The sequence below is a fragment of the Euprymna scolopes genome, chromosome 43, assembly GCF_053919585.1.
Source record: "Euprymna scolopes isolate OS-2025 chromosome 43, ASM5391958v1, whole genome shotgun sequence".
NCBI classification, from domain to species: domain Eukaryota; kingdom Metazoa; phylum Mollusca; class Cephalopoda; order Sepiida; family Sepiolidae; genus Euprymna; species Euprymna scolopes.
Genome location: NC_136524.1, coordinates 61,226,732 through 61,239,231, shown reverse-complemented (window position 1 = coordinate 61,239,231; position 12,500 = coordinate 61,226,732). Strand labels below are relative to the sequence as shown.

Below are 12,500 nucleotides of genomic sequence, written 5' to 3'. Positions count from 1 at the left end.
AAATAAATATTTATTCTAAATATTTGGATTATTTTAAAAGATATTTTAGCTGACAACTTTTGGCATGAATAACTATAATAATTGTTGACTAGCACACCTTGGCATTGCCCTTGGCATGCTAATATAATGCTATGATACAATAATATGTTCCTTGTTTTTTTGTTTTTTTAATCAGTAGACGTTATGTTTATAGTTCTTCCTAACTTCTGGCATGACTGCTACTGGAAGCAGTGACAAGGCAAATCAGTTCCTTCAATTTTATTGTTCTTAAGTATTTCTATTGTGATGTGATTTATTGAATTAAAATATAAGAAAAGGACATTATTTAAAAATTATACGATAAAAATTAACAAAGTTATACAGATAAAAATAACACAGCTGGTCTTTATTTGCATTTTTAATAACAAAATAAAAAATAAGTTTTTATTTTATTTGAAATTCTAGAAGAAATATACGTTTTATGAGATTATAAAAATGTTTTTTTTTTAAATTTTAAAAATAAAAGTACGTTAACATTATTGAAATCAAAATAATAAATGAAATTATTGAAATCAAAATAACAAAATTTCAAACATTATAAAAAATCATATCCAATACATAATATTCCTAAAATAGTTTTAAAAGATTTTAAAAGGTGTTTCTTAAAAAAAAAGAATGCAAAAAGTGTTTTTAATAATTCTTGGAAAAAAAACAAAACAAATTTCAATAATTCTTAATTAAAATAAAACTGAAAAAAACTTTTCAATGATTATTAAACAAACAAACAAAAAAAAACAATTGGAAAAAACGTAATAAAAAAAAAAAGAGTACATGCACAGGAGAGATATAGTATTGGATAATCCAGATCCTCAGAAATGACATTAAAAGAAAAGTCGGTCAGAAGCCTGGATACAGATGCCTGGAAATGACATAAAAGAAGTCAAAATGGAGAATGTAGAATCCCCGGAGATTGGATCAGTGAGATTGACCCACATTTCAAGACGATGCATGTTGGAATGTTAATGGTACATAAGAGAGAGAGAGTGAATATGAGCAGACACATCAACCCCACCTCGCATACCGTCACTAATTCGGAAACTGTCATTCAGAAAGCGAAAACGTTATTGGCTTGTTATGAATGATAACCAACTGTGTGTGTGACCGCTTCTGGTAGTAGTCACACCGGAAGTTAGGAAGTTTTTTTTTTTTTACATAAACGTCACCACTTATCAAGGCCGATAGGCCACTCAAGGATAAGGGTTAAAGAGTGTAGAGTAGTCAAAAGGATAATATAGTAATCGATAGTAATAGAAGTTCGGTAAATTTGTTAACTTAAGTGGAACGGCTCATCAGAAATTTGTTCACGTTGAAGACAACCATATTATAGAAAGCTGGAAAGCAGGAAAACGGAAGACAATTCCACAGGCGTGCAGTTCTAAGAAAGAAGCTTTGATCATGGAATCTATGTTTAGGTTTAGGTACAGATAAGGAGTGGGGAAAATTATTGATAATATTTTCAGCTAGTCTAGTGTTTCTTGTAAAAGTTTGGCGAAAGCTGACTATAAGCAATGTAATCAATAGAAGGCAATATGGATAAACACAAACTGAAGCAAATTAAGATATATATAAGTGGAATAAGCAGATGCTCCCTAATTAATACAATATATGTAAATGCAAATTCAACTTTTTTTTATTAATACAAAATGTTTCTTTTTTTTTAATCAATAAAAATGTGGACAATTGCATTTCTTTTGATTTAACTAAAAATAATTTTTTTTTTTTTTTTTTTTTGCCAGATCCCGATTCATACATTTTCAAGATGATGATGATGATGATGTTAAAGATGAGGAGGAAGAAGAAGAGGAGGAGGAGGAAGAGGATGATGATGATGATTTACAAATTGATGGTGCAGTAAAAGAAGTGAGGATTTTTTTTTTTTAAATTTATTTATTATTTATTACTAGCGGGAGTACCTGGCATTGCCCAAGTGGAGGGCATTGGCACAAGGAGGAAGTGATGTTAAGAATGGCTTCCACATGGTTGAAATAAAAAATAAGATAAAGGGAGAGGTGGGTGATTAGTTTTCCACACTAACCATTAGGCCAAAGACGATAGTGAATTGAAAAAAAACATTTTTTTTAAATAAAAAGATAGAGAGGTGGGATCGAACTCAAAAACGTAGGGTAATTAGTCTTCCTCACTAACCATTAGGCCAAAGGGGATATTGAATTCAATGAGTTGGTAATTAATGAATGTTGCTTTTAAAACTGGCCGAGGGCCAGGTAAGCTTGGCGCTTTCTGTTTGTATTCATTTGTTTTCCCATGAAAACAAAATGTGACACAATTTGCTTAAAACAAAATTTTCTCAGTATAGAAAAGGTTCCCCCTTTTATTGACCGAGAACTAATCTCATTTTGGTGGAGTGCCAGCCACCAGGCCGTCGAGCTGTTGTTTGCGTTCGAATAGTTTCGCTTTATACAAAAAAGACAAACAGCCAACATGATGGGACACAGGGAATTTTTTTAAACTCAATCAACAAAAAAAAAATAGAGACAATATCCGTTTGCGAATCTGAGATATTATGATTTAGGAAGTATGCAAAAACTTCTCCAGGAATCTTACCGATGCAAGAAACCCGACGCAAAAAGATGGACATACATAAATGCGTGCCCATTTTGCCATATTATATATATACTATATATATACTAGCGAGGGGTACCCGGCGTTGCCAGAGTGTTTGGAGGTATGTGTGAAAACTTCGGGGAGGGGGAGGAATTTTAAAAAATAGTTTTGGTAGGTAAGTATGAGGATCGAACCCGAACCGTTGAGGCAAAGTTGTAAATTAAAGTGTGAAAAAAAAAGAGTGCGATGGTTTTAACCATTGGGCCACCGCGAGATGCTAACGGAAACACGTTTGAATTTATTTAATTACTTGGATTTGGCAGGTGCACATTTTAATGACTTAATGAGGTCAAGTTTGACTGCGGGATAGTATTTCATTTACTGCGGGAACGCTTTTTTAAAATTTTTATTTTCCCAAGATGTTATAGGAAAAAGACTAACCCACATACGGTGAGCGACAAATGTTGAATATTTATCTTCCCGAAGTCGAGCAAATTAAATAGACAGGCGAGCTCCGTTGTTAAATCTGAGATATTACAATTTACATGTGATATAAAAAGTTTTAAAAAGTTGTTAGGCGACCGATCGCTTCTCTGAAAAAAGCCTTTCTTGGACATACACAAAAAGCGAACCTACATTTTCGCTTTTATATATATAGATATAGATTACCTGGTTAGGTGTTGTTGTAATGTGGCCGTTAAACTTTATTTTAGTAATTCATTAAAATAAAACTGGAGAGAAATAAATAAAAATTTGGGTTGGCATTTTTTTTTCTTTTTTAACAAAAGTCTTTTATTACCGTTATAACTGTATTGGCACCACTTACGTCACTCACCAGCATCCATCTCGCCTGGTATACACTTTTCTTCTCTGATCTAACACCAGCTGTAGTCAGCCATTTCTCACCTTCGATTTTACACATTCATTTTCTTTGGTATCGACTTTGTCTTTGGACCGAACACGTGGTGCATTTTTCTCCTTTTTCTTCGTGCGCATACTTCATAATTTTTATATTCACGTTTTTTAGCTGCTGCTGCTGCTAATCTCTTTGCAAGCTAGCCATCCTTTGCTGCTGCTGATATTTTACCACATGTACATACACTATGTTACATCATTTTATAAAAAAATTTTTTTTTTACCTTTACTCCAAAACTAATTTCAAATTTTGAAAATTATACATCATATTCAGTTCCACGTCTGTCTTATATGCTGGTATAGGTTGTTTTTTTGATTTTTTTTAATACTTCTCCAAATTTTGAACTGTGGAATGCGAACAGATATCTTGCTGCTAAACTCCCTACTTAGGTCCCTGAGAGTAACCCCCTACATCAAAGTGGCAATATGCCTTGTTTGGGGTGAAAATGTTTAAAAAAAAAAAAAAAAAAAAAAAAAAACTGCATGTAAGTAAGCATCCACTCAGCTTTGCCACGAACATGATGTCAACCACTCAGGTTTGCCTGATGTAAGATGCCGATCAGCCAATCACAATGTGCGGCAACAAGCGGACAACTTTCAGATAAATACTAGAACAGAAAATCTATATATATATATTATAAAAGCGAAAATGTGTGTATGTATGTTCGCTTTTGCTGTATGTCCGCAATCAGCTTTGATCAATGTGTTTTTTTTTCTTTATATCAGACAATTGCTATTTAATTTGGACAATCCCTTTTCAATGGGGAGCTCAAACTGCCCTGCAGTAAATGAAAAAATGGTCCCGCAGTAAACAAACGCCAAAAAAGTGCCCCGTCATCGTAACGCTCCCGCGATTACCTCATTAAGCGGCCACCTGTCAATCAAACCTCTTTGACTTGACTCACTTTAATCGTTCTTACATTAACATTGTCACCGTAGCGCAGGTGTTCAGGCTCAGTCTATAGGCCTGAAGACTCCGGGTTCAAGCCCACATGCCACCAACCCCCAATCATTTTTTTTTTTTTTTAAATTGCTATCGTTAAGTTTTCTTTTTGTTCTGATTTACCCCCCCCCCCCCAACACACACACCTACAAATACCCGGGAAACGCCGGGTATCCTCGCTAGTAAATAAATAAAATAAAAACTAAATGATACATGGAAAGCAACAATACTATGAATTTATTAATGTTGGACAAAGAAGTAGTTTTTTTTTTTTTGCTTTTTTTGTCAAAATAAGAAATCAATTGCATCCCTCACAAGAACTGCATTACATATGGCGTTAAATGCATCATTGCAAAAAGAGGCTTCATAAACAATTGATGTGGTTTGAGAAGAATAAACCTTTTCTAAAAATTTTCTTGATAAAAAAGTTCCAAAAAAAAATATTTTGAAAAAAATACAAAAATACTTGAGAATAAAAATTTTTTTTTTGTTTATTGGAACCTTTTTAAAAATTTCTCAAAGACGAAAAAACACATAACTTGTTTTGAAAAAAAAACAACACTTTTGTTTGCTAGACTTTATCTCAAAAATGAAAATAAAAAATACAAAACAAAAGTAATTATAGTACACCGACCTCCCTGCATAAAATATATGTTCACCATGTAACATTAAATGAATATTAAAACAAAGTTAGGGTAGGTCTTTTTTTTTTTTTTTTTTTTTAATTTCTACAATTTCCATTTATTTTACTATTTTTCTATTTTGTATTGCTGTTAAGATTTGATCATTGGTGACGCTCTGCATAACGGCAGACACTTAATTATGTCTGGTTCAAAATCTGCACGAGTATCATATTTTTTTATTTTAAAAGCATCGACCTTTAAATTAAAATATATCAGAAAAATATTTTTATTTTACAAATATATGGCTTATTCCAAAGATTAATTTTTGGCATTACTTAAAATAATATTTTTTTAAATAAATTTAAATACAATTTTTTTTTTTTTTTTTTTTTTTTATAAGCATCAACCTTTAAATTAAAATCTATCACAGAAAAATATTTTTATTTTACAAATATATGGCTTATTCCAAAGATTAATTTTTGGCATTACTTAAAATGTTTTTTTAAAAATAAATTTCAATACAATTTTCGTTTTTTATAAGCATCAACCTTTAAATTAAAATCTATCACAGAAAAATATTTTTATTATATAAATATGTGGCTTATTCCAAAAATTTATTTTCACCATTAATTAACATAATTTAAAAAAAAATTACTTTAAATATAATTTTTTTTTATTTTTACGTGCGTCAAACTTTGAATTAAAATAAATCATAGAAAATATTTTTCATTGTAGTTTATTTCAAAGATTAATTTTTGACATTTATCATTTAGATACAATTTTGGGTGTATGGCCCCAGCAGTTTGCTCGTATATAGTGTAATCTAGAGGTCCAATTTTCACACACTCTATGCATTAAATTAGGCTACATTTCAGCAAATGTCATCTTGCAAGTGTTCTATTGTGCCTGGTTCATCCGCGTAGACATAGAACTTTACATATCCCCAAAGAAAATAATCTAATAGAGTTAAATTGCACGAATTAGGTCCATTTTATGAAATTATTTGTTCACCAAATGTAAATAAAATAAATTTGCAAATGCTGCTTGGGTGTTAGTCTCTTCATGATGAATTGCCAAACCAAGCTGCACTGAAAACAATTGATAGTTGCCAAATCTGCAATTAAAGAAAATATAGTTGTAAATTTTAAAGTTTGATACATCTTTTATTAAGTACAATACTTAATTTTTTTTAATGGAGAGTAGAAAACGCATTGTGGATACGTTATCGGCAGCTCCCGTTACTCTTGCTTCTCTTTTTTGTCCCTCAGTTCTCAGTTTTTAATGAGTGATTTTTCTGACAAAGGGAGAAGAAAAAGCTGTATTATAGGTTGGCAGTATTTTGCGTGAACAGTCGGCAGAGATGGGGGAAATTTTCTGTTTCTATGTCTATCCTTGTAGCCATGTCACTAGTAAGGGTGCTGGAGGTAAACGTTTTATCTGGGCTGACGTTATCCGCCTGATAGTCAGGGACCCGAACCTTGGATTAACCACTAAGGAGGCTGCCCTATTAGCAGGTGCAAAGTATTGGGACTGCTGTATTGCCATTTGGTGAATGGATTCTGGACCATGCAGTAGCTTCTGGTGGGGCCTCTCAATGCCATATTAGTGGGTAATTGTTACAGTTTTACCTTATCATGTTCTACAAAAAAAAATTTATTTCTTCGTTTCTTTTTCTCTCTTAGTTTTCCCTCTCTGTCCTGCTCTAAGCAAGTCTGACGACCTAGTTCATAAATTCCAAAATTCCATCATGATAAGTTTCAAGAAAAAATACACGATTAAACCCGGATCTCCAACTTCCAACATAGACCCCCGCTACCATGTCTCCTTCTCCAACATCAGGGGTCTACATTCTAACCTTCCAGAGCTTGAAACCCAATTACAGAAGACTAAACCAGACCTTTTATTTTTAAGCAAAATTGGCATTGGACAGGCTATTTTCCTAGATGAGTTTGCAATTAAAGGATACTCTAACTTAACTTCTAAATCTGACCCCCAAGATCGCCATGGGAATATGATGATGAGGGAAGGTTCTGTCATGATTTCTCCATTGCTTATGACCTCACTCAGATTGTTCACGAACCCACCCGTGTGCCCAACAATGACGGCCAGTATGCGAGTCTACTAGACGTTTTTCTCACAACTTGCCCTGAACTATGTTCAGTTTCTGTTCTGTTTCCTCTTGGATCTTCCAACCACTCTGTTGTATCAGTTAAGATAAAAATGAAATGTAACAAGTTTCCAGACGTACCTCTCCATCGCACAGTATATTGATACACTAAAGTTGACTGGGATAACTTCTGTACATTTATATCGGATCTACCTCTGCGTTCCATGTTTAAAAAGGATGTGTCGTCTATAGTATCAGACCTGACAGAATGGTTAATTGTAGGTATAGACTATTTCATACCCTCAGAAAAGTTCCAGCAAAAACCTAACAGCCAGCCATGGTTATCTTCAGAATGTGCTGCTGCCATTGCGCACAGAAATCACTTTTTCCACTGCTTCCAACGTAATAGATGTATGGAAACTAAAGCCGCTTTCAGGACTGCCAGCAACCATTGTAAGGAAGTAATAAAAAATGCAAGAGAGTTATATGCCCAGTCCGTCAAGTTCAAAGTAGCTGAGCAGCGGCTTCGTTCCCACCAGTTTTGGCAAATAGCAAACAGAATCCTGAACAGAAGCGTGTGCTCTATCCCAACTATCATCAATAGACCGGAGGTAATTTCGTCAGCATCAGACAAAGCCAAACTCTTTGTCAAGAACTTTGCAGCTAATTCTACTCTTTGCGACCAAGGCCAACAACCCCCAATATTTCCTCCTTTATCAGAAAACACGCTATGTGATATACAAATATCTGTTTGTGATGTTGCCAAACTAATCAAAAACCTTGATTCCAGTAAAGCAACTGGCCCTGACGGTATTCCAGTTGTGGTACTAAAACAACTTCAACCAGAACTAGCACCCATACTTACAAAACTGTTTAAATGTTGTCTTAAGGAGAATTGCTTCCCATCACCCTGAAAAATCTCATCATCAGTATGCCCTGTATTTAAGAATTCAGGTGATCACTCATCCCCCTCTCAGTACAGGCCAATAAGTCTCCTGTGCATCATGAGTAAGTTGCTGGAATCTGTTAATAGAGAAGTAATCAACCATCTCAGCAAAAATAACCTTAGTGACACACAATATGGTTTCCATTCTGCTAGATCTACAGTAGATGTGCTTACAGTTATATCTTATAGGATTAGCGAATCTCTCGACGGAGGCTACCTTTGTAGGGCAGTTGCTCTTGACATATCAAAGGCCTTTGATAGAGTACGACATAAAGGTTTACTTCACAAGATCTCCAGCTATGATATAGCTGGAAATGTCTTCTCAATTATTAAATCATTTCTTTCTGATAGGTTCATAAGAGTAGTAGTTGATGGGCAAAAGTCAGAAGCTCTTAGTATTAATGCTGAAGTCCATCAGGGGTCCATCCTGGGCCCAACTCTTTTCCTGATCTACATTAATGATATTCCAAATCACATCCTTATATCATTTGTAGACATTTATGCTGATGACACTACCATTTATGGTAGCACATCTAAGACAGTAAACAACCAAGTTCTCTCCAATTCTCTCTCCTCTGATCTTGAGCACGTGGTACAATGGGGAAAGAAGTGGGTGATTACTTTTAATGCATCTAAAACCAAGCTTGTCTCTTTACATCATCAACGTTCTGATCCACATCTGGCATCAATTGAAATGAATGGCTCTCGTCTTGAGGAAGTCTCAAGTTTTGACTAGCTTCTGGGTTTGATCTTTACTCCTGGTCTGAAATGGTACACGTACATCAAATCTGTTGCTAAGGCCGCTGGAAAAATGGTCGGATCTTTCTATCGATCCGGTAGATATCTCACTGCTGATGCTATTCTCTATCTATATAAGAGCTAGGTACGTCCAAGGATGGAGTACTGTTGCAACATCTGGGCAGGAGCTGCTAGAAAGGACTTGTCTTGTCTTGCCTTGATAGAGTTCAAAATAGACTTCGTAGCTGTCCTTTTCTCTTTCCTGCAACCTCTATCTTACAGAAGAGATGTTGCGAATTTGTCTCTGCTGTATCGTTATTTTCATGGAAAGTGTTCGACTGAGCTTCAGTCTATGGTCCCCTCTCGCCAAACTTTCACAAGAAACACTCGTCTAGCTTAAAACACTATCAATAATTGCCCCTACTCTTTATCTGTGCCTAAACCTAAACGTAGATTCCATGAACAAAGCTTCTTTCTTAGAACTGCACGCCTGTGGAATTGTCTTCCGCTTTCTTGCTTTCCAGCTGACTACAATATGGTTGTCTTCAGGTCTAACGCAAACAAGTTCTTGATGAGCCATTCCACTTGTTAACAAATTTACCGAATTTCCATTACTAACGATTACTATATTGTCCAATTTCTACTTTACACTCTTTAACCCTTATCCTCGGGTGGTCTCTTGGCCTTGATAAGTGGTGATGCCTATGCAAAAAACAAAAAAAAAAAATCTAAATAATAAAAAAAACAGCCTTTATATGCTGGATGCATAAGTGTAATATGAACAGAATTCTCTCACTACCCACCTCCCTGAATAGTATCCTTGCAAATCTGATCTCAAATAGTAGCCCCTTATGAATTAGTGGCACTGTGCCTTGTTTGGGGTGAATAAACAGTAAAAAAAAAAATTAAGGGAGATAACTCAACAATAATTCAAACTGAGAGATTTATTTTGTACTGCTTATGAATTTGCATTATAATGATTTTCTTTAGATAAATAAAACTGTACATGATTTTGTAATATGATATTTCCGTTTCATCATGGGTATGTACATCATACAGATTTTTTATGCCTTTTTTTTTTCATAAAAGGGGAATTCTGGACAAGAACTAAAAGTATTTATATAAAGAAATACATCAATTAAAAAAGATCTCACAATTCTTGTTCTAAATCCTGTTTTTTTTTTTAGTCATGCATAAACTATACAATGATGGATAACTCTTGAATAATGAAGAAAATAAAAAATACTATTGCATTTTTTATTGGTATTTGTTTGCTTCCCAACAAAAGCAAAATGTGACACAAGGTTGTTTTTAATGTGGGAGAAAACCAGCACTCCCCCCCCCCCCCAAAGGGCACCCTGGAAGTAAACAAAAATAAAAATTGCCTTAGTCAATGGAGGGAAAACCCTTCTACACTAAGGACAAATTAACTTAAGTGCAGCATCAAAACAGATACTGCACTGTGATCTTATATATTTCATTTATTGCACATGAAATTAATACAGTACTATGTCAATAGTTACATTATAACAATAAAGGAGATATGGACAACAAATTTAGGTATGAAGCCCTAAAAAATTTGGGGGTGGGGTTGAGGATATTTCTAATCATCTACAAACTTTGAGATTATGTTTAGTTAACACCTTTCACCACATTACTGCATTCACACCATGGAGTTAAACCTACTTAATGAGCATTAAAACAAAAATGTTTTCTCAAAGGCCAGATTTATCAAATGTTTCTCCATCGTTTTTGTTTATGGAAATGCCTTACGCCTGCACTCAGTTTGCCAAACCAGTAGGATATCCAATGAAACTGCTTGATATTTGCATACTGGTTTTTAAAAAGGACACTTCATTAACTATTATTTGCTATTTGATGAATAAATATTTTAATTATAAAAAAAAAATTGTATAAAGATGTTTTCAAATAAAAAAACATATTTTATGTGCCGAAAGTTGAATAAAATATTTTTTTCTTTTTATCAAATCAGAATATTCTAATTATTTACATATTTTCAAAAAAATTTGATTGTGATCCAGAATTCAACCAAAACTGAATAAACAAAAATACAGAAAAATCTTAATGATTCACGTACCAGTGACAAAACAAAAATGTCATATTCCAAAAATGACATAAATTGATCAAGTATTTTTTTTATATATATATAAAAATCATTTAATTAATATGAAGTAAATATCTAATTAAGATTAATAGTAAATCGTAGCCATTACAAGGCTGATTTTGATCTATATTTCTGGACAGCTTATTAAAGTTGGGGAGATAACCAGTGATGAATTTTAAAGATGGAAGAGCATGACACACAGCATAATAATTTGATTTTCTTTGTAACAAAAAAAAAATACTTTTCTTTTCTTTTTTTTTACAAGGGAGTCACCACCACTTATAAAGACCCAAAGGCCAGTCGAGGATAAGGGTTAATGAGTGTAAGATGGTAGTGTAGTAATTGTTAATGGTGTAGATTGGGTAGAATTTGGATCATTTAAGGGGATGGCTCAACAAGAACTTGTTTACATTGGACTTGAAAGCTACCATATTCTAAATTGTTGATAGTAGTTGTAGCTAGTTGAGTGGTTTTTTTTTTGTGAAAGTTTAGTGTTTTTTTTTGGGGGGGGGGGTTTAAAAGGGTGCCACTACTTATCAAGTCCCGAAGGCCATTCGAGAATAAGGGTTAATGAATGTAAGCTGGTAGTGTAGTAATCCTTAATGGTACAGATTGATCGATTTGATCAATTTCTGTGATTTTTGGAATATGACATTTTCGTTTCATGATGGATACATGCATTATCAAGATTTTTTTTCTGCATTTTTGATTTTTAATTATGTTGAATTTTAGAGAAGCACCCAAAATTGATTTATTAACCTAAATCTTACGTAATCCGATAAAACTGTTTTATTTTTTAATCCACAGAGACTGGAATCCAAAAAGCGATATCTTTGTATTCAGGTGAGAAATCTTTCTTTTTATTGCATGTGGCGGGAGGGGTTTCAACTCTTGATTCTAGTTCAACCTATTCTAACACAACTGAGAAGAAATAGTTTGTCCACCATTTTCTCAATGATATTAAAGCATCAGTAAAACATTATTTTATTATTCAGATTACTGTTCTTATCTTGGATATTTATTGTACAGCTTTTCAGCCTCTGAAACTTATACAACTTTATAAAACATTTTGAATTAGAGTCTGTTATTTAATCCACCTAGACCTGTAACACAACGGATAAAGGCATTGAGTAAAATCTGTCATAAGTGATAGTCTTCTTTTTTTTTTCTTTTTTTTTTTTTGCGGACTGTTAACCTCATCTTCATAGTTGTTGTTGTTTCATGCTGAGTTTTGTAACTTTATCCTCAGTAATTACTGCCTTTTTTTTTTTTTTTTTTACAAGATAGTCACCACTTATCAAGGCCCGGAAGCCACTCAGGGATAAGGGTTATAGTAATCAATGAGATAATATTGAAGTAATCGTTATCATTGGAGATTTGATAAAGTGTCTTACTTAAGGGCGCGGTTCATCAGGAATTTGTTTATGTTGGACTTGAAGACATCCAGGTTGTAGTCAGGTGGGAAACAGGAAAACGGAAGAGAGTTCTACAGGTGTGCACTT

General features: G+C 33.7%; 1 protein-coding gene across 1 annotated transcript in view; it reads left to right on the top strand.

Annotated features, from left to right (window-relative positions):
- Window positions 1–12,500, top strand: part of LOC145268362 (eIF-2-alpha kinase GCN2-like) — a 217,889-nt gene that overhangs the window by 89,811 nt on the left and 115,578 nt on the right. Inside the window, exons 11-12 of the mRNA XM_080123893.1 lie at window positions 1,776–1,899; window positions 11,806–11,841. Coding sequence (XP_079980019.1) covers window positions 1,776–1,899; window positions 11,806–11,841 — 160 coding nt within the window. The remainder of the gene's footprint in view (window positions 1–1,775; window positions 1,900–11,805; window positions 11,842–12,500) is intronic.